The 25,731-nt window shown below is 54.6% G+C and overlaps 7 protein-coding genes across 7 annotated transcripts; 2 read left to right on the forward strand and 5 right to left on the reverse strand.

Annotated features, from left to right (window-relative positions):
- Positions 1-305: 305 nt before the first annotated feature.
- CABS01_00265 (uncharacterized protein) lies at positions 306-2,583 on the forward strand (the record flags this gene model as incomplete). The annotated part of the gene is made up of 2 exons (XM_060533647.1): positions 306-1,620; positions 1,832-2,583. The coding sequence occupies 2 exons, from the start codon at positions 306-308 to the stop codon at positions 2,581-2,583; spliced, it is 2,067 nt and encodes a 688-aa protein (XP_060406161.1).
- A 1,366-nt stretch (positions 2,584-3,949) lies between these two features.
- CABS01_00266 (GMC oxidoreductase) lies at positions 3,950-6,627 on the reverse strand (the record flags this gene model as incomplete). Its single annotated transcript, XM_060533648.1, has 5 exons — positions 3,950-4,621; positions 4,683-4,768; positions 4,832-4,916; positions 4,986-6,069; positions 6,149-6,627. Coding segments are annotated over 5 exons (2,406 nt in total), but the record flags the coding sequence as incomplete, so codon positions are not given.
- Positions 6,628-9,514: 2,887 nt separating this feature from the next.
- Positions 9,515-10,787, reverse strand: CABS01_00267 (uncharacterized protein; the record flags this gene model as incomplete). The annotated part of the gene is made up of 3 exons (XM_060533649.1): positions 9,515-9,923; positions 10,196-10,418; positions 10,595-10,787. 3 exons carry the CDS (start codon positions 10,785-10,787, stop codon positions 9,515-9,517), a joined length of 825 nt encoding a protein of 274 aa, XP_060406163.1.
- Positions 10,788-12,318: 1,531 nt separating this feature from the next.
- On the forward strand, positions 12,319-13,795 carry CABS01_00268 (GNS1/SUR4 family protein; the record flags this gene model as incomplete). Its single annotated transcript, XM_060533650.1, has 2 exons — positions 12,319-13,083; positions 13,136-13,795. 2 exons carry the CDS (start codon positions 12,319-12,321, stop codon positions 13,793-13,795), a joined length of 1,425 nt encoding a protein of 474 aa, XP_060406164.1.
- Positions 13,796-17,957: 4,162 nt separating this feature from the next.
- On the reverse strand, positions 17,958-18,887 carry CABS01_00269 (FYVE zinc finger; the record flags this gene model as incomplete). Its single annotated transcript, XM_060533651.1, has 2 exons — positions 17,958-18,344; positions 18,414-18,887. The coding sequence occupies 2 exons, from the start codon at positions 18,885-18,887 to the stop codon at positions 17,958-17,960; spliced, it is 861 nt and encodes a 286-aa protein (XP_060406165.1).
- Positions 18,888-20,526: 1,639 nt separating this feature from the next.
- Positions 20,527-20,916, reverse strand: CABS01_00270 (uncharacterized protein; the record flags this gene model as incomplete). The annotated part of the gene is made up of 1 exon (XM_060533652.1): positions 20,527-20,916. One exon carries the CDS (start codon positions 20,914-20,916, stop codon positions 20,527-20,529), a length of 390 nt encoding a protein of 129 aa, XP_060406166.1.
- A 2,292-nt stretch (positions 20,917-23,208) lies between these two features.
- Positions 23,209-24,953, reverse strand: CABS01_00271 (uncharacterized protein; the record flags this gene model as incomplete). The annotated part of the gene is made up of 6 exons (XM_060533653.1): positions 23,209-23,292; positions 23,811-23,869; positions 24,036-24,134; positions 24,194-24,276; positions 24,372-24,732; positions 24,791-24,953. 6 exons carry the CDS (start codon positions 24,951-24,953, stop codon positions 23,209-23,211), a joined length of 849 nt encoding a protein of 282 aa, XP_060406167.1.
- Positions 24,954-25,731: the final 778 nt, after the last annotated feature.

A 25,731-nucleotide genomic window follows, 5' to 3' on the forward strand; every position in this document is an offset into this window, starting at 1 on the left:
TAGTGTTGTCTGTCGTCTATCGACGGGCTTACCTCACTCACAAATAGGTAATCGCCACGCTTCTGCTGACTCACAGTGTCACATATCTCATCGCCGTGATAGCAATTTCACTCCTCACTCTCGTTCGAATCTAGTTTTCATCCATTTCATGGCCTCTACTTTCATCTCATCAACAATCATCATCACATGTCACTGTCTGTGTCAGCCATGGGAATGAGCAGCGTGTGATTATTCCTCTTTTCTCTTTTCTCGGAGCTCGTCTCACTCATCGTCTTTCACATTTCCTCACACTGAGATAGAGCGACATGAGACACAGCATATCATGGCCTCGCACTGCCTTGCGCAGCAGCGGCCAGCTATCACAGCGATGCAGACCATCACAGTCGGCATGCATACCTCACACGCACACGCAAAGGAGGTGTCTGAATGCGGCTGCCGCTGCAGCCCAAGTCACACCGAGCTCCCAACACCAACCACTCACCACCCGCCGGCGTCTCATCAAGGATGCGAAGCCCTTCTCCGACTTCCTCACCGATACCTTCCACCGCCAGCATGACTACCTCCGCATTTCCGTCACGGAACGCTGTAATCTTCGCTGCCTTTACTGCATGCCCGAAGAAGGCGTGCCGCTCTCCCCGACAAAGGAACTTCTCACCACCCCGGAAATCGTCCTGCTCTCCTCCGTCTTCGTCTCCCAGGGGGTGACCAAGATCCGCCTGACGGGCGGCGAGCCCACGGTGCGCCGCGACATCGTCCCGCTCATGCACCAGATCGGCGCCCTCCGGCCCCACGGCCTCCGCGAGCTGTGCCTGACCACAAACGGCCTCTCCCTCCACCGCAAGCTCGACAGCATGGTCGAGGCAGGGCTCACCGGCGTCAACCTGAGCCTCGACACTCTGGACCCGCACATGTTCCAGATCATGACCCGGCGCAACGGCTTCGACGCCGTGAAGAAGAGCATCGACCGCATCTTTGCCCTCAACAAGGCCGGCGCGGGCATCAAGTTCAAAATCAACTGCGTCGTCATGCGCGGCCGCAATGACGCCGAGATCGGGCCCTTTGTCGAGATGACGCGCGACAAGGACGTCGAGGTCCGCTTCATCGAGTACATGCCCTTTGACGGCAACAAGTGGAACAAGGGCAAGATGCTGGGCTACGCCGAGATGCTCGACGTCATCCGCGAGACGTATCCCACCTTGGCCAAGGTCGAGGACCACAAGAACGACACGAGCAAGACGTGGCACGTCCCCGGGTTCGCGGGCAGGATCGGCTTCATCACGAGCATGACGCACAACTTTTGCGGGACGTGCAACCGGCTGCGCATCACGAGTGACGGGAATCTCAAGGTGTGCTTGTTTGGCAACACCGAGGTCTCGCTGCGGGATATCCTGCGAAAGTCCAACGGCGGCGAGCCCATTGACGAGGCGGCGCTCGAGGCGATGAAGCAGATTGAGATGGACCGCCGGCAAGGGCTGGCAGACGCTGGGAAGCCGCTGGGCGCAGCGCTCAACGAGGCGGAGCTCTTGGACGTCATTGGTATGGCTGTCAAGCGGAAGAAGGAGAAGCATGCGGGTATTGGTGAGCTGGAGCACATGAAGAACAGGCCGATGATCTTGATAGGTGGGTAACCGCGGCCTTTTTTCTCTCCTACACTCTTGGTCCATTGGTTTTGAGGGAAGGATTTGCCTGCTTGATTTGTTTGCATTGGGACGGCGTTGGATACCAAGGGGATGATCGCGTGGCATGAATGCCCAAAGGGGATCCTATACGGAACGTATATATAAGTATGCATGTGCACACGAATGGAAGGCTGAATCAATAGTCTATCTAGATTCTCAACCGCTTCAACCTTCTCGTCTGTCGTCTCACACCAGGGTCTTCAAGCCAATGTCCATGAGCACGCCCATCAGCCTCACCCAGGCACCTTCACGCCGTCCTCTCGCCGTGCCAGGGGTACCCATCCACCTCCTATCCGCAACACCACATCACCACGCTCAACTCAGGCCCTTCTCCGCAACCACCCGCCGCCGCAACGATGACTCCGACAAGAAGAGCAAGGACACCAACGACAAATACAATGACACACAAACCCCCAAACCATCCCTAACGCACATCTCCCCCACAGGCTCAGCCCACATGGTCTCCATCGCCGCCAAACTCCCCACAGCACGCATCGCAAAAGCAGCCTGCACAATAACCTTCTCCTCCCCATCCGCCATAAACCTCATCCGCGCCTCCCAGATGAAAAAGGGCGACGTCCTCGGCACGGCGCGAATCGCGGGCATCATGGCCGCCAAGCGCACGCCCGACATCATCCCGCTGTGCCACCCGATCCTGCTCTCTCACATCGGCGTCGAGGTCGAGCCGGCCAGCGACGCTGAAGACGAGACGGTGATTTGCGTCGAGGCGACAGTCGAGTGTGAGGGCAAGACGGGGGTCGAGATGGAGGCTTTGACTGCTGCTGGGGCGGCGGCGATGACGGTGTATGATATGTGTAAGGCTGTGGATAAGGGGATGGTTATTGGGGGGTTGAGGGTTGTTTTGAAGGATGGGGGGAAGAGTGGGCGGTGGGAGATGCCTTAATATTTGTTTGTTCGTGAAATATCTTCTTATAGTTCGTCATGGCCACAAAGAGGATAATCGAAGGTGACAGATCGGAAAGTCAATAACTCATCTGATGGACATGGGAGACGGTGCTTGGAGTGACCGGTTACATCCTGGAGTAGACCAGATCCCAATCTGAATAATACTCCTGGACCTTTAGATAGGAAAACTAGAATATCAAGGTGCAGCCTCAAGTCAATTGCGAACAGATACTACAGATGGCATCCAGAAAGTGAGTTGAAGAAGGAAAAGAATCACCCCTGATAATTTGATAACGCATCCCGAACCTAACTACCTTACTCCACATCTAAAGTACCATGATAGGAAACAGACCTCACACACCCAGACCAATTTGCATCTAATCACCTCAAAATATCCTCCTCATTGACAAGTACAAGGTCGTGCGCAGTAACAGCAATACCACAGCCCAAAAGACCCATGGCGATCACGGTGGGATGACTGACAAGATAGAAGTACCTAACAAACGAGCCAATGGCACACACTCCCCCTTTCCCCATCCATCAAAGAACACCCCATTTAAGAAGCGACAAGATTCAAGACCCGGATTTCATGAAAGACCATTCACTACCACGCGCCTCGCTTTCAAAAAGTATTCATTGTGCAATATGGCCCGGATCAGCACGCGCTCTACGAAGTAGTTGGTAATAGTAATCACCTTACAAGCTCTCTGTGTGCTGGTTTTCAACCTGTCGCTTTGTCTAGTCCGAGTGAGTGAATGGCTTCACCGGATTGTGTCGTGCTCCTGCTAAGGAGCAGTATAGCCCAGCTTCAGTAAATGTTGTAAGTCAGATATGGGTCATGTACCTTTCAGTCATCCGAGACCAAGATTTTGGACTTCAAATTAGCGTGCCTTGTCACCTTGGATATCTTGTAATAGCTATATTTGTATCTACGTAGGCAAGCGGTTATATCAAGAGATACACAGTACATCGGCCGAGAAGGTGTGCAGATGAGCCGGCCAAGGGCTCTTGGTTTCTTAATAAAGTAAATATTTATCAAGGTCCAGTCTGTGGATGATAGGACAGCAAGCTTAGATCGATATAGAGCCAATGCATTTCAACGCCCTTACTTAGATCTTGTTCCGTGTGAGTGACTGTTCACTAGCCCATTTCAACGCCAGGATATTGGAATGCTGTAAACCATGACACCAAAATGCGACAATCTGTTATGGGAGTTGGGTATAGCTACAATAAAATGTACTCCGCCAATCTCTCTCTCTCTCTCTCTGTCTCCTTCATCTTTTATACAATCTCACTTGAGTCCCCCACTTACTCTCTCGTTAAAAATCCTCTCCATCCCCAGAAACTATAGTACTCCCCCCACTCTACGAAAACTCAACCTTAATCTCCTTCCCGACATTCATCGCAATCCAATCCGCAATCGCCATATTTGTAATCATGGGATTCACCCCGCTGGCGCTAGGGAAAACACTCGCGTCCGCGACAAACAGATTCTCCGTGCCCCAAACATGACCCTTGGGTCCCACCACGCCCTCGTCCTCATTAGGCGCCATACGACACGTACCCATCTGGTGCGCAGACGAAAAGATGGCCACGGGCGGCGCGTTGCCCACTCTACGCAACTTATCCAGCCACGCGACGAACTTGGGATCGTTGACGCCGTCGAGGATCGCCTCGTCGCCGCTGTCCGAAGCCGAAGACGACGCGGCTGCCGTCTCCTTCTCCTTTGAGGGAGGCTCGGCGTGGTCCTCCTTGACAAAGGGTTCGAGACCGGGCAGACCGGCGTGGATCTCCGTCGCGCCCTCAACGTAGCAGATTTTGCAGAGGGCGACGACGCCCTCGAGGGTGTTCGCGCGGTCAAAGTCGGAGACGACGTAGTCGATGCGGGGGCGGCCGGAGATGGGGTCCGGGTACACGCGGCCGGGGTCGCGGTCGCGGGTGAGGGAGATGAAGGCACCAAAGTGGCGGAAGCGGAGCTCGCTGAGCTTGGCTTGGAGGCCAGAGTGCCAGGGCATGCTGGACAGGATTGCGTAAGGCTGTGAATGTGTTAGTGAATAAAGAATAAATTGGCTTACAAAATTTAGATTTGGGACGTACGATCATGCAAGTAGGCTCCAGCTTCACACCGTGACCGGCCTTGTCGAGGTCCTCGAATGAGGAGCAGTAACTCGTGATGATACCGCCTGTGTTTACTTCACGTCAGCAACCAGAACATATGGATTTGCGATGTATTTTGAGTGACTCACCCTCCCATGGCTTGCAGTCCTCCTTCCAGTAGCCTCCTACAAAATTGCAGGGATGGACATAGAGATTACGACCGAGGTGTCGGTTCTAAATGTATCCAACGTTAGCAGCGTAATCGTGTGAGAGCGCAGTAGAGGGACGACATCATCTACTTACCGTCAAACCGCTTCTCAACAGCACCAAGGGGCTCGAAACTGATCCAGCCGACATGATGACCTTCTTGGCCTTGATAACAACCTGTCGTGTGGTCCGCTGCTCCAAAGCCGCGCTGGTGCTGCCGTTGTCTCCCCTCGAAACCCACTTTCCAACTACGCCCGTCGCTCGCTTGGACCCGCTGGTCTCGTCAAAGGTGACCTTCTCAACCTCGAAGCCCTCGATAAACTTGGCTCCAGATCCCGCCGCTGCCGGCAGCCAGCTCACGGTTGGCCCCTGCTTTTCAGTCGACCCACAGCCGAGGTGGCACTGCCCGCAGTAGTGCTCCATCCCGCCGGTGTTCTGTGGGGCCGTGGCGGCGTGCCATCCGAGCTTCCGGGACCCGTCCAGCAGCACCTGGTTGCGGTGGTTGTGGCGGACCTTGTCGGTACTGACGCCCATGAAATCGCAGACCTTGTCAAGGCAGTTTTGGAACTGGGGCGAGGTGAAGAATGGCAGGCCGCGCTGCTCAGACCACTCCTTGCGGACGAACCCTTGGGTCTGGAGACTGACGCTCCAGTTGACGGTGCCACCGCCGCCCCAGCAGCTGCCGGCGACCATGTTGAGCGAGTTGTCATCGCTGGTGATGAAGCCTCCGTTCTCGTACAGGAACGAGCAGCCGGCATCCTGGGACATGGGCAGCTGGCTCGGGGCGTAGTAGTACGACTTGTCGACAACGAGGACCTTGTGACCGGCCTCGGCCAGGACCTTGGCAGCGACTGCTCCTCCGCAGCCCGACCCGACGATGACGACGTCGGTCTCTACGACGGCTGGCTCGCCAGCCGACTCGAATTGCATAAAGTTGAAGTCAAAGCCCTCGCCGTGCGTCTGGAAGTCCGGCATGTCGGTATAGTCCGTCAACTCTATGAATAAAGGATTGGTCTGCACGGCGGCCTTTTGCGCCAGGAGACATATTGACTTTGATAGAACCCTGATTGTGGGGAGCCTGGACGTCTGCCAAGCCTTCAAAATTTGCTCACGAACTTCTATGGGTTGAAGGTGAACTGGGGTCCAGTACCCAGTGAGAAACAACGTGCCGGCGCGCGTGCTGTCAGTTTGGTCAGTTTTGGTTCACGGTGAAGATCAAAAGTGAAGCGTCGTGGTGGCGTTCATGGCCCATCACTTACCCAAGAGCGCCCATTGCGCCACCGAGTTGACGTTGCGCGCCGGAAGGCAGGGCCGCCAGTGTCCTGGTGATGCTCTCGATGAATTTGGGTTCCTTTGCGGGATTGTGCGCCATGTACTCCTGGAACTTTTCCTCGGAAGGCGGTTTCTTCATTGTGTTCTGGGCGAGTTGGAGCGCAGCCGCATATTCTGCATCGGACACTCGGATCTGGCTTGCCGTGTCTGTGAGAGTCGCCGGTCGTGAGATGGGCGGGAGGACCGCCTCGAGCAAGGACATCAGAACGGTCCATTGAGTCTCGTTCCAAAAGTCGGTGGTCGGCAGCGCAGGAAGCTGGAGCTCGACGGCGGTGCCAGGAATGGTCTTTGGCAGAGTAGCCATGATGAAGTGGATTGGAGCGTGATGGTAAGTAAACACAGAAAGATGAGAATAGTAATCAAAGTGAACAGTTCGGTGGTACAACGCGATACAACGTAGAAATGGCTATAAGAAGGGGTAGAAGAACAGTGACAATAACAAAGTTACGCAAAGTCGGATGAGGGGCAGCTTTGGAGTTAGCTATAGTCCCAATTGACACATGAGCGATGAAAAGGCACCTCGGAAGCTCATGCTCAACTGATGTCAGGATGTGTGGGTGGGAAGGCAACGGGAAAACGAGTCGTCGTTGGCAGCCCCCTGCTGCTCGCATGGTGGTGCTGCAGGGGTTCGTGTTTGCCATGGATGCGGGGTCTGTGCGACGAAGCATCTCAATGGATCTCTCCATAACCATCTCCTCTCTCTGACTCTCTCTCTCTTTCGCTGTGGCTGTCTCCTCAGGCGGATGGGACCCTATTCCCGATCCGGTATGCTATTGGGGTGGTCGAACATTCAGTCAACCGCCAGCTTTGCGGCTAAAGATTGGCCGTCATGTTTAGTTCTGAACCGTCTCTTTGTTTGTGGTTGCAGAATCCCTCAAAGAGGAGTCTCGGACCTATGATTCCCCCCACCGGACCTGGCCAGCAGAGCTGTCAACACCTCTAGATGGGCAGCTTAGGTACTCTCTGCATTGGCGGGGTATGGCGCTACTGAGCGGCACTTGGGCGCATGTAACCCTCTCAACCCGGGGGCGAGTGGCGTAGTGCGGGAACGGGGAATCAAGAGAAGCTGCTTGATGCGGGGAACGGGGACTTTGGCTCGATCGTAACGGGCCCTCGTCGGAGCCCGATAGTTTCTTCATCAGTCATCATCAAACCAAAGGTCCTTTCGACGCCATATTCACGGCATCCCACTGCATGAAGCAGCACTATAATGGGAGCAAAGAGACGCACCACGCGATGTCAATTGTCGAAGGAAGAGAGACGCGGTTGCTGCACGTGTTGCCTCATGTTCAGACTTCCCAAGCGTCTGCGTCTTGAAACGACACAGCCGCGAGCTTATGTTTGTCGATATTTCAGCCACCATGGCCCCAGATGATGGTCAGATCGTCGGACCCGCCCGTTCACCTTGAAAGTGCACAGCAATATCAACAGGAATGATGCTGGGTTGACTGCTGCAGATCGTACGTTACCGTGGCTTGGGGTGAGATTCTTAGATTGTGGGGCAGATCGATGATGCGTCTCAGCGATTCGGCCGGGAAGCATTGAGCCTCGGCTCGCATGGACTGATTGAAACGGGCAAGAAAACACATATGTTTCTCAGCTGGCCTTGTTGTGAAGTTGTTTATTGGGATGCGATCGAAATCGGATGATTCGTTGGCATGGCCACGAGCTTCAGTCGGAGAATCACAACTAGCAGTGCCAGAATCGGATGTCTGCAGAAGCTGTATGCCTGGTGGGCGCCAGACTGGTCGTCACGGGCCCGGTATTTGGTGGCCCGCCGCCTCTTCCGTCTCAAGCACAACCGCTCCAATCCACGGCTGGCAACTTGTAGACACCCGGCACCGTGTGCTGCGCCGACGCATAAGCCAAGGAAGCAGTGCCCGGTCCGGCGCTAGAGAGAAACGGCGCAGCCCAGCCCCAGGGCACCCGGGTCCGACTGCCGGTGGCGCATCGGGTCTACCGCGTGGCACCGCCGACTTCTCGGGGGGTCTGCGTGCCCGGGCGAGCGGACTTGTAAGCGGCGAATCGACCTGACACTGACAGCAGGCGGACGTGGCCCGGTGGGTACGGTGGCCAAAATGCAAGATTGGCTCCCCCTCAGACCTGCAGCTACAGGTCGCGGCTAAACCAGACGTGGGCACTTTTCAGGGTCCAGCGGCGGGTCTTTCCATCCGTGCAAGGGGGGCTGGGTGTCATCTGGCGATGGGCGGTCTGGCGGCCAAGAGGGTTCAAAGGGGAAGCTGGGGCCGGGGTTTGCCTTTGAAGCCGAATTTGTTGGGGAAAGGAGACGGGAACGACTTGAAAAATGCATGTGAGAGTCGATCTGTGAAGAATTGTTGACTGACGGCGAACAAGGCGCGTAAGCCAGCAAGCTCTTCCTGGTCGGCTGATTTCCGTGTTGTAACTGTGGTAGGCCACCGTGAGTACGAATATGTATTACTGGAGACAGCTTTGCTGTAAACGACTGTACTGTAAAGAGGCACGAGAGGTGCGCAAAAGACTGTCGTGTGAGTGTTACCACCGGCGCATTATGTTATATCTGTGCAGGTTGAGACTCCAAGCTGAGGCTTCAAGATGTACTTCGGATTCGTACCAGCAAGCCTTGTTGTCATCAAGCAATACACTCTTGTCCATTCCGGCCGAGTAGGCTGTCTGCTCCGAGCTCGTGTGACAATCTCATCATCGACAAATGACGGAATCATGGTCGCGTTCCGCTTTGAGAAGCACGGGGGACCGTGAAGATCAAGGCCCTTGTCGCTCACATGTCAAATGATGGTCATCCAGCGACTTCGTGATGATTAGATAACGGGAGAAAGAGGGTCCTTACCAGCAAGACCGTCCGTAGTAGTGGAAATCATCAAAGAAAGGGAAGAAAAAAAAACTTCGATACGATGAAGAGAAGATTGACAGAATTGGGCTTAGCGTTCCCCCAACAAAAAGGACGAAGGTCGGGTAGCCATGCTCCACGGCGGATGGACACTTGATGATTCGTGACGTGGACTACTTCATGCGCGTTAGTGTACTATGCAAAAAGCTCACGTTGACGTTATCAGACAAAGTGTCAACGATGAAAAGTACCTGCCGCATCCCCCACTAACCACCCACAACGGACCAGGGGCAACTTGCAAGGAGGGTCAGCCTGGGCTTCCAGAAGGACGACGATGGCCACGGCCCCCTGACAACCCGGCTGCAAGCCTCCAGGATGAGAATTGCGTTGCGCAGACTTGACTACTAGACTCGCGATTATCAAGTCCAACACCCGTCGGGAGTTCGGAGCCCCCGATGGGAGTTCGTCAGAGTCGGTTGTGTTTGCGGGCCTTGCCCAACATTGATCTCTTGGTGATCTCTCGTGGAGCCATCGCATAACGTCCAACGTAGCGTGACCTGAGGGCACTGACTGAGCGCAAGACAGCGAGTGGCACTGCGAGCTCTGATAATGCCAACAGAGGTGTCGAGATTGGGCCGGCGAGAGGAAGCCGTGGCCATGTCCCGGAAATAGAGTTGGAGCTGGTGTCCAAAGCTCCCAATGCGCCATTGCCGTTGTCGGAAAGACAAATGTCTGGGACTCTGGGCTGGGCAATGGGTTCCGGCAACGTGCCCAAGCAAGATCCATGTCGCAGCTTTTCAACCGTTTCAAAGCGCCTGACGAACTGCGCGAATCGGTGGGTGAAAGGCAGCGAAGTATCGTACAGACCAGACGTACTGATACGGGGCGCCGCGGCGCAAAGGCTTTTTTGCTTCGTCCAACGTGCGATGCTTAATTGGTTGAACCCTTCTGGGCCATTTGCTCCGGGCGTGGAAACCCGTTCGCAGACGCATTTCGGCGTTGCCATATCGCCGTCTAGTCAGTCGCAAATTGGCAAGAACGATTGTCGACTCGTCGTCTTCTTCAAGGCTCAAGCTGTTGGTCCCCCCCCGCCCTTGTTCTTAGCAGCTTGTATCTTTGGCGTTGCTCGGGCCCATCCTGCAAATACCCCCATGCCTCGGGCGCCAGGATGGGCTTTAAGGACGGAACAAGGATGATGTCGAAAGAAGCCGAGGCAAAAAAGTGAGGGTTTTGGTCATTCTGGACCAAGTTGAGCTTGGATGAGAAGATGGAACCGAACCGAACCCACCCCCATCCATCCATCCATCCAGTAGTGCCAATGTGGTCGAGGCCGTTTGCCTTAACGTAAACCGGTGATGGTTTTGCGGTGCCTTTCGTCCGTTGTCGAGCTTGAAGGTGTTATTCATGTGTCTCTCAACAATGTTCAATGTTGGTGTACCCAGCAAGTATCCACAACACTAGGAGTGGAGGTACAGACGGGATACTCACGTACGAATGGATACCTACTCTGTAGGCCCCGGTTTTTTGTCTCCAGACAGCTGGTCACTGGTGAGGAAGAACGGAAAGAAGATGTGCCTCTTGAAGCTTGGCAGGACCTGCTGTGTCGAATCGAAGGCTGCGGATGTCAGTGGTGGATTCCACATTGAGTAGTACCTCCCGCGGCCACCCGACAAGCCGGGCAAGCGCGCACGAGAGACTTGCGCCTTCAGGAAGGCGGCGAGGGCCAGGTGCGCTTGCATTTTCCCGGCATTTTTGGGTTTTGCTCCGTCCGTTGTTGTCAGGTACTTCGGTGAGGTACCTAAAGTCTCCCAAGGTCAGGTACCTTACGTGATGTATTCCCACGCAGGAGGGAGGAGGAACGAAGGAAGGCACGTTGGATCTCGAGCTTCCAAGTACACCGATACCTGGATCTTTCCAAGACTTCACCTTCATTCTTCTGGACCTTAGTCCTTCTTGTATGTTGCTTGCAAGAGAAGTCGTGAGAGTAAGTGCATGGTTAAGTGTGTGAGGTACATGAGCAGTACGTGCTTCAACGTCGCATAGCATTGAGAAACTAGTGTGAGCAAGACGAGACATGACAAGGCAAGCCGCAAGACAATACACCACGACATCAGATACCTCATCTTCCACCGAACTCACCAGACTCTACCTTAGCTATGGTCTGGAGCAGAGACAACCGGCCACCGTACCGTTGCCGTTGGCCGTGCCGCACCTGACACCTCCCGTTGTGCTTTTCAACTATCCTAAAGCAGAAACTTGACGTGCGTGCGCTTTTTGTATGGTCTTGACTTGCATCACCTCGTCTCGCCTCGCATCTGATCCGTTCTCTTGCCGTTGCGCCTTGGCCTCAGCAGCATTGCTTATGACTAAAGCCCGAGCAAAAGATACAAACTTCTTTCCCGCTTTCTCCCTGACTGCTGAGTGACTCCTGATCAAGACACACTCCCCGCCAGATCCATCATTTCACCCGAAGCTACGTATCCGTCCATACAAATATATACTTGGTACTTGGTGTACCAGGGTGGAGGGGTGTTGACGAAGGGGAAGGCAAGGCACGGTATCCGTAAGGTAAGGCAAGGGGAAAAGGTGGGAGGGGAGGAGCCGCTGGTCTTAGTCCCAGCACATTATCCACTCCTCTCTCTCTGGGTGACGGGTCACACACTCTCTCATCCAGAATTTCAACCTTCCCCTTCCCCATATTAAGACCTCGAGGATCCCTTCGCATTGACCTTGTCGTCTCTGCTGTTCTTTCTTCTTTCTCTATTCTCCTCTTCTGTCCCAAGCTCACCCGGCACACTCTCGTCTCCTTCGACAAACCCTCGTCGGACTGGAACGTTGTCTTGGCCTCTGTCTCAAGCCTTCTCTTTCGCCAGATCTCTCTGTGCCACTCCCTTCAGAGAAACAGAGCTTCCTTCTGTCTCTTTCTCGTCCTCTCTTCTCTCCCACGTTCGTCCACCACCTCTTCTGGACCGGACCGCATACCAGTCGCTCGACGATCGAATCGACTACCGTCTCTTCCACCATCGACCCAATACCTGCGTGTGTGTGTGTGTGTTAGCACTACAGCTGTCAGTCTTCGTGCCGAGACATTACTGTCAAGAACGACTTTCGAACGTGCGTGCATTGTGTGTCTAGCTTGCTTTTAGCTTGTCACTCCAATTGCCGCGACTCAGCAAATTCCCCAACGCCCGAGCAATTAGCATTGGCGGGACCGCAACTTTTTCCAAAAAACCAAGCCCCGACTCAATTGGTCAATTAAGCTCCCCCACCATGGCCGGCGTCACCGTGCTCGGCGAGCTCCCGTCCGCCTCCCTCTTCACCTTCCCGCCCGATGGCGCGCATATGGCCATTCCCCCACCTTTCCCCGGGTCCATCGCCGCAGCCCCTCCGGTCCAAATTCCCGACAATATCTTCACCGCCGCTCTTGACCCCAGAGTGCCCATCACCATTGCCACTCTCTACGCCGTCACCGTCAAGCTCTTGAACAAGTACAACAACTCGACCAACCGTAAGCCTTGGGGAATCAGCAAGACCAAGCCCTTCTTCGCCTTTGTCGTCTTGCACAATGTCTTCCTCGCCGTCTACTCGGCTTGGACCTTCTGGGGCATGCTCGGCGGCATGCGTAGGAGCGTTGTGAGCCCCTTTGGCCCCAATGGTCTGGCTGCCACTGCCGACAGCTTCTGCCAGCTCAACGGCAACGGAGGCTTCGGTGCCGCCACCGTCTACAACGAGACTGTCGGTTACTGGTCCAGCTTGACCGGCAACAACGCTCTTGGCTTTGATGGACGCCCCAGCCGCGAGGCCACTGGCAGAATCTGGAACGAGGGACTCGCCTTCTACGGCTGGATCTTCTACCTGAGCAAGTTCTACGAGGTCCTTGACACCTTCATCATCCTCGCCAAGGGCAAGCTCAGCTCCACCCTCCAGACCTACCACCACGCCGGTGCCATGATGTGCATGTGGGCTGGTATGCGCTACATGTCCGCCCCTATCTGGATGTTTGTCCTAGTCAACTCCTTCATCCATGCCATGATGGTAAGTTTTGCGCCTATTTTGCTCAACTGAAGTGTTGCTAACAGTCGTCTAGTACACCTACTACACCATCACCGCTTTCAACATCCGCGTCCCCATGGCCATCAAGCGAACCCTCACCACTCTCCAGATCACCCAGTTCCTTGTCGGAGCTACCTACGCCATGGCCCACTCCTTCGTTTCGTACACCGTCCCCGTGACTGTCTACACTGCCAAGAAGGGTGCCGATGCTATCACCCAGTCTTCCACCAGCACCGCCGCCGAGACCGTTGCTACTGCCGCAACTGGCGCCTTTGAGGCTCTTAAGGACATGGTCTTCGGCGCCTCTGCTAAGGTCGCTGAGGAGGCTGCCGCTGTCTCCGTCGCCGCCGCCGCTGCTGCCCCCCCTCAGCCCGGTTTTGTTGCTGAGACCATCTTCGTCACCCAGCCCTGCGTTACCACCAGCGGCGAGACCTTTGCCATCTGGCTCAACGTCCTCTACCTGGCACCGCTCACCTACCTGTTCGTCATGTTCTTCATCCGCAGCTACATCCGCCGCAGCACCGCCGCACCCAAGGGTAAGGGCAAGGCCCGCCGTGAGAGCAATGTTACTCTTGCGGAGAAGGCTGGCTGGGACGCCGCCCGCGAGGTCAACCGCGAAATCTACAACGGCTCTGCCTCGTACAACGTCGAGGGCAGCCCCAAGCGCGCTGGTAACGGCAAGGCCAAGCACTAGCGAAAGTTGGCACGCATGGATCGGTCCTGAATTTAGGACGTAATGGGAAAAGGGGAAAGGGGGACACACGGCTGGAAGAGAAGCCTGAAAGAGGTCTTCTCGCGGAGGCGGCATTGGGTTTGATTCAACGGCGTTTTGAGCTGGGAAAACATGATTGGGGTAAAGCATTCGCATCACCCGGAGCGCTCGTTATCTAGTCGTGACCGTCTAGTGTCTTGCATTTTGCGCGTAGGGTAAATAGGGCGAGCCGGGTGTCATCCATCCGGTGCAAGTATGTATAGTCATCATCAATATGAAATTTTACATGTTAAATATTTTCGTGCAGATTGGTTTTTATTGAAGAGGTGACAGGTCGAATTTACGGCCTAGGAAATGTGTTTATCAGGATTTCCATCATTCACATCCGGGGTGTAGAAGCATAGTTGTACAACATTCCCGGAACGGGGAAAAGGGGGAAAGCCACCTCGTGTGACGACGCGGTGGCGGCGAAATCATGGGATACAGACCCGAACTCTCGGGTCCGATCAGCCGGACCATCTTCTCCGCATTTTCGTCGTCTTCCGGATGCGGTGGGGGCCAAAACCGGAGCTCACTCCGATGTGGTCGGAAGGAGGGGAGAGGAAGGGGGGTGGTGGACGTACCAAAATTAGTATGCCGTGTTCAGCCTCTCCTCTCTCTTTTTTGTTCACCCGCATATCCACCTTGTCGATCTCTTGGCTGTTTGTCTCTGGGTTTTCTGGGGCAAGTTGTCTCTGGATGTGTGAGTCAGTCGTAGTGGTCTCGAGTGAAACCGTACGACCACGTCGCGCTGCATGAGAGCTGCTTCAAATGAGTCGCCAAGTTGAAATGTTTGATGAGTTCTCTACGGTACTGATGAATGCGTGTAAATCGAAACGATTGCTGAAGATTGTCAACTAGACTAATGCCACACGTATTTCTGGTATCTGGGGCGTGTGGGCAAGGTAGCCGTCGTCGGTCTTCCAAAAACGGGTTCGGCCACGATACAAGAGAGTCGAATTCGCCACTGAACCCTGAAGCGAGTTTCTCTCAGTCTCTGAACAATAGATTGCATTATTGAATTACCGCGAAGCCTCGTTCTCTACACGCCATGTAGTTCTTGTTTGCCCTTTTTGCGCCCTGACTCCATTCCAAGCGCAGTGCATAGGTAAATGAATATGTTATTTAGTCAACCTCAAGTTATGATCCGGATTCTGGAGACAGATGAAAAAAAAGGCTTTACAATACGATGAGGCGCAAAAAGCTCGAAACGTACTCATCTTGTGTGGCAAGATGTATCGAACGCCCTGCTTGTCTACGGAGAGCTCGTTCATAGGGTACGACGTTTCGTCTTTCGACTCGCGCATAACGCCCGTCCGGAATAGGCACTGCCTTGAATGAATTGGGAAGATAAACTAGGGCAAGAAGGAACCAAGCAAGTCTATCTTGGGGAACCCATGGGATTGTGGATTCGCGGGGGTGGGGATTTCCATTAGCCCTTTGCTGATCGTTTTCGATGTCCGCTGCTTTCGTCCAACCTTGTGCGACTTTACCTCCGTCATGTATTGTGTCCCAATCAAGGTGGTGCTGATTTGGAAATAGGTAGTAGTTTTTCTTAACTCATATTCGCGTCCTGCATACATGGGAACACACCTGACTACTTGGAACGATACCCAGCTTTCACTCACTTCGTCATGTTCGCCTGCAACGAGCAGACTCGAAGACAGTAGCTCTGGAAGAAGTGAAGTGGCCACGGCATGGGAGGCTCTCAAGGTACCAGCAAACCAAAATCCCATACCTAACTCGAACAATTCCCTTGCCGCCACAAGCCAGGCCGACAACGGCCCTGCAGAGTCATCTACCTAGCAGTGCTGGAGAAAAGGGCGGCGAGATCCAGGTAGACGAACCACGACGACGCTTACGGCGATGAATCATACAAAGCACACACTCAAATCACCCTAGGTACACGTACTACACATGCATACACCCCCCTTCCTCTCGTCGTTAATCCAAGCTCCTAGGCACCCAGGAGCTAGCCTCTCGCCTAGTTTCTTCTTTCCCCAAGCACCCTCTCAAGCTAAATCGAACCGCAACAGGCGCGGGGGCTACCTTACTATAGGTGTGTGTTTGGCCTCACCTCCTCTTCTTCTTGCTCACCGTGACCGCCTCTCCTAGCTGGATATCTGAGCCTCGCATCTTGCATTTCCTCACATGCTACTGAAGCTCCCAGGTCGGGCTTAGCCTAGCCGGGAACACTCTCTCCACCCAACTCGCAGATACCGATGAATCTCGCGAGGAAGAAGACATCAAAATATCAGCAGCACAGCCACACGTGGGAAACTTGAAACAAATTAATTGAATGGGAAAAGGAAAATGTGAGCAGTCCTACAGACAGCAAGAAAAGAGACAACAAGATCACCAGAGGAAACGACCCGTCGAGGTCCGACGTTCGATTCAATGCAGAACGCTAGGCTACCTTCGGCTCAAGAATGATGACCACCCACCACCACCAACGACCGACGACCTACCTTCCACCGCACACGACCTATGGCTGACCGATTTTACTCCGCACAGGTCACCGACATCTGACCGTTGGGCGGTGAGTCAAGTATCGAAAGAGGTGTTACGAGTGTTCCCGGCTCACAAATAGAGAGACATCATGAATGTTTACTCATTGCAGGCAGCAGCTGCCATAACCTCAGGAAAGGGGTGTATAGAGCGTGACTAAGGAATCCCGTTGTCATGGCCCAAACCGACAGAAAGACAATTCATTAGGCCTCTCGGTCAGCATCGTGTGAAGTTGAGACCAGGAAAGACTTTACTCATGTGATAACACCTAGAAACCTGTGGGAGAGCCCTTCTAATTAGTAGACACGGGAACCGTAGAGCTCGCAGGACCTTGATAACACCACTTTTCAACGCTCGTGTCCCATTCAGCAGAGAATATTCAAAAGACCACTCCCACTCCCGATGACAAATACCTCCTGAATCTCATCCACGTAGGCCATCATATGAGAGAATAGTACTGAGACCAAAACAGTCGAAGGCCTGGTGATTGGTACTCATCCGACCATCAGTTCAACCAGCCTCTGGGCTTCCAGGAGTAAGCGCACCGGGGTCCACGGTGCTCTCATATCCTGGTAGCTTACTCACCCTTGTTTTTACAGTAGCAATGTTGCCGCACGTCTTCATCATCTGTATCAGCACGCGAGATACCATAGAGCTCCGGCCGCCAAGGTCAAGACAAAACAGACTCAACAGTCACTCCCTCGAACATGTATCACATACATGACTTAAATCACAAGTCACCGATGAGCCAACGTTTACAGTCAATGGGAGAGTTTGTTTGCAATTGTTTGTATTGTTTCTTCCGAGACCTCGGAAGAGTGAGAGAGGCAAAAGCGGCTGGACTCGGCCGCCAGCGCGAACAAGGTTGGCTGTGCGTCCGCTCCGTCCAGGTTGTTTCCCACCATCCCCCCTCTCTGGATCTCCGAACCATCAACCAATACGGTGACGGCAACTCTAAATACACGCAACGCCGATCCATGAAGGCGTTCGGCCGACTTGCTCCGCCCTCTCGTCTCTTTCCCCCCAATCTCAGGTGTAGGATAGTCATACCCCCGGATGGAGATCCGAGTACGCGGTGCGAAAAGCATGTGGCCGTCACTTCAGGGTATAATATAAGCCTTCAGAGGGGTATGCCGCTAAAACTCCGTAGAAACTGGAGTGTTGAAAATTAAGAGCCCGGTTGTATCGCTTTCCCGTAAAAGCAACCCTTTTCCATATGCGATTGATATGAGGGGAGTTTGACAAAGCCAAATCCGAGTCTTTGAGTGTCCGTCCAACGCCACGCTGTAAATGCAAAACAGAGTCCAAGCCAATCCGGCAGGGCTCGAAAACCGATGAGGCGTTCTATTGCGGATGAAAGTGATAATGGGTAACGCATGGTGCAGTCCATTAATGGGTATTGGTGTGTGAGTCGAAGGGGTGTGTTGATGACTCTCCATGTCTGGTGTCGTCGGGGCGGCTAGTGAGAATCGCCACCGTCGTGTGAGTAAGTCTATGATTCTATTGTTTCGCTCTTCATTAGGGCCATGAGTCGTAATTCACTGGGTGCGAGAACACCCTTGTGCTTTCTTTGTCGTCTCCAATGTACAGTGTACATTTAGAATGTGCTCCAGTTCCAGTCGCGAGGAACACTAGCAGCTACCTCGGGGCCCTTGGTAGGGGGAAGCATGCCAGGCATCATCGGGGCAACGGGGCTCGCGACGATGGGGCTCGACGGGGTGCCAGAGGAGTCGGAGCTCTGATCGCTACCGCTGCGGCTGCCGTTACGGCTCTTCCATACCTTAAATTCGGTGAAGCAGTGAAAGCAGGCGCGAGCGAGGACTCCTCTGGGGTTGTAGTTGCAGTCCTCGTCCAGAGGGATGGCTTCGCCAGAGTGGGTGCCGCAAAAGATGTTGCCACAGCGGCGGCAGTGATGGCGACGGTTCAGGGCGTTGAACTTGCGCTTGCAAGTTGGGTCGTCGCACATGATGGACTCGGAGTCGGGCTGTTGGAATTTTGTTAGTTATATACTTCAAGGCAAATGGGCGAGATTGTTGTGATAGATCCAACATACCTTCCAGTGCTTGCGAGTGGGTTCGCCAGCGACGTCAGGGAAGAGCTCAGGGTCCAGCTCGAGGTCAATAACCTTGCCACTGTCACCGGTAGAGCGGCGCGACAGCTTGGCTCCGAGAACGCTGAAGCCAGGGAGGCTGATGAAGCTGCTGTTGGCGCGGCGCAAGCAGAGCAAATCCTCGCCGTCGAGGTCCTCAACCTTGGGAGCGCGCGGCTTCTTGGAGTGATGCTGATTTGGGCGGAGGACTGCGGGCACGTAAACGGGGCGAACCGACTCGGTGAGGCACGACTTGGGCGAGGTGGGAGAGCCTTCGTGAGGAGTGCTCAAGGGTGATGTGCGGTTGCGAAAGGGCTGCGGTTGCGGTACTGTTTGGAAGGAGTGGGATCGAGTGTGTGTGAAGTGAGGGCGATCCTGAGGGTAGAAGGAGGGGCCGCGCTGCTCGGCGAGGGTAGGCATTATGAGGTCGGTTGCCATTGTGTCGAAATCGAGGTGAGGTTGGTTTATAGGAATTGGTGGTGTAAGTGAAGCTCGACGGTGAAGGATGCAGGGCGTCCTAGGTGTTCAAGGCGCTCGATTGCTGGAAGTCGAAAGGGCGCGTGGTTGATTTCTCGTGAGAATCGATGATGAAAAGCAACGAATAGTTGTTGCGGCGAAGTGGTTGGTGATTAGAAAAAAGGAGCGGGACGAGGTTGTTGGCGTCGCGTTTGTTCGGGAATGCTTGGTATTAAACCTGGCGTGAACCGCAGATCGAAGCGGTGCCCAAGAGGATAGTAGAGGTATGGGTATAGTTGTGGTTGTGTTGGACAGTGGTTTTCGTTGTAGAGATAAGGATGCGCTGTGCCACCAAACGAGGTCGTACTTTTTGTATTTGCTTGTGAATGTGAGGTGTAAGTGAGGTGAAGATGACCTGATCGGGAGTGGTGAGTGAGTAGGCAATCGCAGCAAGATAAAGATGCGTGCGTTGCGATGGAGGGGAGCGGATTGGTGAAGTAGTTTGGGCGGGATGCTTGGGGTCTAAATGGATGGGACGAGACTCGGGGGTGCGGAATGAGGGGGGGCGTGAGGATGAGAGGCCCAGTAGCCTTGAGGGCGATTCAGTCGGATGGAGGGGGGTGCGCTGTAGGAGAGTACGTACACTATCTTATGGGCGGTGGGTGGAATAGGGAAGGGGGGGGGATGCGGGAGCGGGTTCCCTATTAGATTTATTCCTGCGGCAATTGGCGGAGGGAGTTGCCCGCCCTCTTCCTCTCCTCCAGTGCCAGACCATACGCAGTTAGTAGACGACGGTACAGACAGGAAAGAGAGTGAGGAATGAGAAGGGGGGCGTGTCTCTCATCCACCCTCTCACTCTCTGCTTTCTCTCTCTCATTCTCGTCGTCTCTCTCGCTCTCTATCCGTACCTATCTGCTTTAAGAGACGTATGGTGGGCGTGAGACTTGAAAGCAGTAGTAAACAAGACACACACCCTCTGCCTCTCTCTCTGTATCTTCTCTCGGCATGGCTTTCCTTTCCTCTGTGCATACCGCCGGTACCGTACTCTCTCCTTCAAAGGTGGCCCATCGTCACTTTCTTCTGCCCACAACGCTTTGCCTCGCCGTTTCTCTGGTTTCGCTACCAACTTACATCCACACGTTGCTGAGTTTAAAGTTTTCTTCAACTCCAGCACATACATACAACCTTCAAGCCAAAACAATATCGCGACCAAAGCAGCATACTGTAAACCTATATGGTCACTACAGTCCCCGTGGGAAACTTCAAAAAAGCCGCGGCGAGAGCAGCTCAGGCCACACACCACCACTTGGTTAGTAGTAAGTCAAGGGAGCGCGGTACGACAACCCTGGGACCGCGGATACGTGAGGCGCAAAGGCGGCGGCCACGATCATCGCAGCGGCGGCGGCGACGGCGGCGACCGCCCTTTCGCGCTGCAAGGAATCCCCGTCCTCACTTCACCCTCTCTCTCACTCTTCAGACTCTCCCCCCTCCCAATTCCGCGCCGTGGTCCACCTCCCCCGGAAGGCCCTTCCCAAGAAAAGACCGCTACAAGAGCCAGAGCCACAGCCAAAAAGAGGCCCAGAGCCAAAGTAGGCCAAGCGTCCTCTAGCCTGGAAGCGGTTTAGCCACCGCCCTGGTCCTGTCGCCGGGTGGGCAGCGGTCTTCTACCCGGGTTGTGGTTGGCTGTAGAGAGGTCCGAACCCTTGTCCAACTCAGGACGATACCCCGGGGGCCACCAAGTCCTCGTCTCGTCCCAACTGCCACTGCAGAACGGATAGCCTCCCGTGCCTCTGGCTCTCTGGCTCTGGCTCTGGTCCTGGAAGAATATGTTTCCACAGTGGCTCGAAAGTCGAAACTCCCTCCTCCGAAAGTGCCCTCCAAGCCTCCCGCGGGTTCCTCTCCTTTCCTCCCCTAGCCTCCTCCAATCCTCCTCCTCCTCCTCGAGGCTCGCCCTCTTTCTTCGCTCCATTTTCAGCACGGCCCCCGGCATTGTCTCTGCTGCTCGCTTCATCTTCCGTGCGCTGCTCCGGCTTATTGTTCCCTTCGTCTCGTCTCGTCCGTGACCATTAACCCCCCATGCCCAGTCGAGAAGCAAGGTCCGACGCTGCTTCAGCTTTGCTTACAATCTTCCAGAAGCCAAAAGGACCCTGAAATTGAAGCGGCTATTCTGTACGTAAGGCGAATGCCCCGGCCCACGCCGCTAGCCCGCGCTGCCCACGTCGTTGAATGAAGATCGCTGGGAACCTCCTTGACCAACGGGGCTGCTCGCGTGTCTTCAACTCAGTCTCCTTCTTCTTGCCGCAGTCAAGCCGCCGCTAACGCCCCTGGGATACCGAACCTATCCTTACAAACGGCCTCTGTACCTTCCTCTAAGGTTTAGTTCGTAGGGACTCTTGGCTCTTTTGCAGAGCTTCTAGACGGCCAAGCTCGTGTCATTCGAGATCACGGGCTTCAACTGCCCCAGCTTCCTAAGTAAGTGACCAGGTTACCTAGTTCCAAGGGTTTCGAAGACGAGCAGGCGAGCAGAAAAAAACAAAGAAAATAAAATAAAACACAGGATAGAGAAAAAAGCAATAATGCTTCTGTAGCGCCTGTAGCTCGTAAATTAGCGGTGGGCGAGAAAGCTGTCGGGGTGAACCTTTGAGACACGATGGCCCTCCAAAACCCCACTTGACGTCGCCCTCCCGCCTCGTCACTTTATTGCCTGGCTGGTACGAAGTTACGAACTGCTCCAGTTGTCCAGCCATTTTTGACACTCCGGAGAAAGACCGCAATATCGCCTTGGCTCTCTCTGTCTCTCTCTCTCTCTCTCTAGACGATGACCGTTTTTGGCGTCCGCTTGTAAGTGCCGACAGCTAGAGCCTAGGTGACGACGGCGACAACCTACACGAAGGGTGGGCAAGTTAAATTTGCTCAACGTAATAGCTGCTCTTGGGTTGGTCCAAGAAGGTTCATGTTTATTGCCGCTTCACGATGCGGCTCCTCTTCCACGCTGCGGTTGCTGCATCGTCACCGCCGTGGCCCGAAATACACATTGACAGGGGCCGTCGGACAGAGACCGATCTGGACTCTGGTGAGCGCCTTTGTTTTTTTGCCGGCTGCCGCTCGTATCGCTCTCTCGCTCGCATCGACTAAGGCGGGCTCGTCAACGCATATCGGGATTCGGGGATCCTTCCTCCACTTCTTCCATGGATGGAGCGGCTCGCCGCTCGCCCAGCATGAAGCAGGGGGCAATGAACCGAGAATTCACAGGGACATGGAGCTCTTGATCTTGTGATTGCTTGTACGTACGCAAAATGTCGAACTGTCATATCTGTTTATGAGTAGGCATAGTGCTGTCCGGAGATGTCCTTGCGGCTGCATTCATTCACTGTGTAGTAATTTGCTTGTGTCCGGTAGCTTTGGTGTAATGAGCAGGTTGATGCTGGTTGTGCTGCTGAGGGTATTCCCATCCCGACAGGAGTCCTTCTTTGGCGGCGATCTGCCTCCTCCCCTCCCCTCCCCTCCCCACCCGATGCGTGGATGCGTGCGCGCATCCATTCATCCGTCCAGGACTCCAGACGTCCATCCTGCAGAATACCTTATGCGTGTGCACCGCGATAGGCGGGACCCAATCGTCCTGTGCGACGTCGGAACGCCTGGTCTGAGTGCCCCTCTTGGTGATGACAGGCAGGTCAGACTTGCTGCATGTTAGTCGGCCGTGACCCAGAAACCAGACCCAGGCCCAGCAACGAGAGTTGCATTTCGACTACTCTCGACTCTTGGAATTGTCTCGAACTCGAACCTGATGCGGCATGCAAACGCTATCCCTGCTGCTTGAGTTGCTTGGTTGTCTAATGAATCAGCTCACGAGGCATGAACTTGGCCTGGGCCATAGGTGCGAGTATTGCTAGACCGCTGCGAAGCGTACCGCCTGGAGTTGCTCTTGTCTTTCTTTTACTGCGTGGCAGATGCGGGGGGAAATTCTGAAGTCTGAACCATAGGGAAAGGCGCCAAAACCCACCGCTCATCTGCTCAATTGCTGCTTTCGGCCATCTAGCCGGGGTCTGTCTGTTTCTCTCGCCCTCTCCACATTGTGGGGATTCATCCTCCATTGGCACTGGTCGACTGGACCAGACGAACGCTGTTCATTTCCAATCGCCGTGACTCGCTACCTCTTCTCCGATCTCCAGCCTCCCCAGTCGAGGCTCGTTGCTTGTTGTTCGCGTGGTTGGCACGGTTGACAGTGTCCGTCATTCAAACAGTGGGTTATAGCTTGTGGGTGAAGGTGGCTGCGCTCCAGCCTCCAACACCACTTCTGAAATTACCATGCTTCAGCCTCCGTGATGATGGGTGCACCGTCCACATTGCCGGGCTGAAGGCGATGTGTCGTCTGGCTGTCTTGGAGCTGAAGCAACCACAGCAAGCGTCCTGTCAGTTGCCAACGGGGTTGCTGCAGGGTGTGTGGCACAACGTCGGTGTGCTATTTGCGGAGGTGATCAACCACATGGGAGAGTCTGACAGTCAGTCGCGTTTGTGTTGTCGCTGCAATCCGCCGCCAGCTTTGTGGCTCCCGACCGCCGTCCAACGCTTGCAAGGTGACAGGACAGGATGCCGTTGAGACTTGAGTGACAAGCCATGCCAAACTTGTCCGTAAGTCGCAAAGTCGCAAGTAGCTGCATCTTGATGACGAACCCTCGAATGTCCTGCTCAAGCCTCTTGCTCAGATGATGATCTCGACAGGCTCTGCCTTCGAGCGCTGCTTCTTCCGGGGCCACAAATCAATCAATCTCCAACCCAATACGTCAGGTTCGCTATGGTTCGGATTTCTAGTGGCCCATCAGGCCGATCTGGCGTGTCGGCCGAGTGAGAGAGGGACGGGAGTTTGTCTCATTGGCCACCCGTTGTTTCGTGGCCTGAACTCACTCCTCCAACGTTCGCAAAGACTCCGAGATGTACTCCGTCCTCTGGAATAACTCGCAGTGCTGTAAGGGTCCGTGGAGAAGTTGTCTCCAAATCCGAGTCATTCCAACCACTGAATATGACGCAGGCAGTGCAACCTCCGATTCTCGTTGATTTCGGCCAATGTCCATCAATTCCTGGACGAGTAAAACCCAATCCAGCCACAGATGAAAGATCTGCTCCGAAAACTTGACAAGTGAGAGAAATCGACAGAGGTCGACGTCGACACCCCACCGCGCCTCATGTCTGCGAGGAAGCCCCGGAGCTTCAGCAGCGAGATGCCACACTCTAATGGAGATTGAGGGGTCAATGGGCCCAGTATCTGTATCTGGATCCGTGCAGCGTACTCCGTACGGGTACCCAAAGCAACGCGAAGCGAAGCTTTCTTTGAAGCAGAGGCCAGATGGGCAACTGGGCCGAATTGAGAACACTGTGCAGGAAGAGGATCCAGAAACTTCAGCAAGAGAACCGGTCGAGTGGAGCTCTTCCACTCTCAATCCCACGATGCTCTGCTCCAGAACACACCCAGAAGCCTGGAGACTGTGGCCGTTACGGAACCGCTTTAGCTTGGCATTTGCAAATAGGTTGCTCTGAGGGCCCGCCCAAGACGGCGCTCCAACGTTTGCGGTCGAATTTCTGTGGTGCTGAGAGATATTACCATCAAAACCACAGGCTGAAGGGCCTGCCGCCTCGCCCGAGCTGTGGATAGGGCCGCGGTACTCTGTGCAAGTGTGGCGGGGATCCCAGCAGGCAAAACCGCTGCGCAGCATTGGCAATGGGGGAAGCCAATGCAGCTCCAGCTCCAGCTCCCGCTGGCCACCCCTCTTCCCCTTCTTCTTTGCCACAGCCTCGCGACGCCAGTCTGTTCGTTCGCTGTCGCCGAGCGCTAGGACGCAGGAGACGTGAAGAGTCCCCGGAATCTGGCCGACTCCACAGCCTCTCACTCTCCCGTCCGTCCACTGCACCTCGGCGGTTTTTTGGCTGTTGGCTTCGGGCGTCTTCCTCTTCTGACAGCAACGTCCGGCCGAGGCTCAATGCCGGCACCGACAAACCAACCATGCCTTTGACGGGGAGGCGAAACGCTCCAAGACGGGACCGCGGTTGCATTGCTGACAGAGCGGAGGATATGAGACGCGAACGACAAAGACCAGAATGCGCTCTCTGTCAAACCTGCACCACTTATTTCCGTGGGACCACGAGGCCGACGACGACGACGACGACGCCGCCGCCCAACGGCAGAAAAAGAGAGACACCGACATTTCAGTTGCTGAGTACTTGTTTATCCCTGTAAGATAATAGGGCGACTGAGTCAATCCACTGCCAATTCAGTCCTGTTCGCGGCCGGCAACATCAAGATTCGATAGGCTTTTTACAGGTAATGGTGGATACCCTAACAGCAAAGCAAGCGATAGGCTTGGAATGTTGGGGTAGATATCCGTAGATACAGAGTTAAGAAGGGAAAAGAAGGAATTCTCTATGAGACTTGTCGCTGCCCGGTGGCTGTCCGTTACCCCTTTGCCCGATGGCACGGTCAGTGGCCGGGACGAGATAGTCCAGGATCCCAGGGCAGCCGTTTCGCCGCCATCAGAGATGATCCCTACAGGTGAATGGCTCGCGTGTAAGCGACGTGGTCTTCCCCGGATTGAGGTTCAAATGAGACATGTCGTTGTTAAACGAGCCTCATCTCTCTCCAGAGGGTCCTTTTGAAAAAGCAGGGGGCTTGATCAACCGGAGATATGTCAAGCAGGAAGCTCCAAGGGCATCGTTGGTTTCATCGATAACAGAATCAGGTGAGGCTATCCGAGGGGATGGGACCGGCTATGGGCGTTGTGGATTGTCGGTGAGTTTTGGATTGGAGTCGCATCGGCAGTGATCCTCACGCCCA

This window comes from Colletotrichum abscissum, assembly GCF_030869225.1.
Source record: "Colletotrichum abscissum strain IMI 504890 chromosome Unknown Scaffold_1.1, whole genome shotgun sequence".
Lineage (NCBI taxonomy): Eukaryota > Fungi > Ascomycota > Sordariomycetes > Glomerellales > Glomerellaceae > Colletotrichum > Colletotrichum abscissum.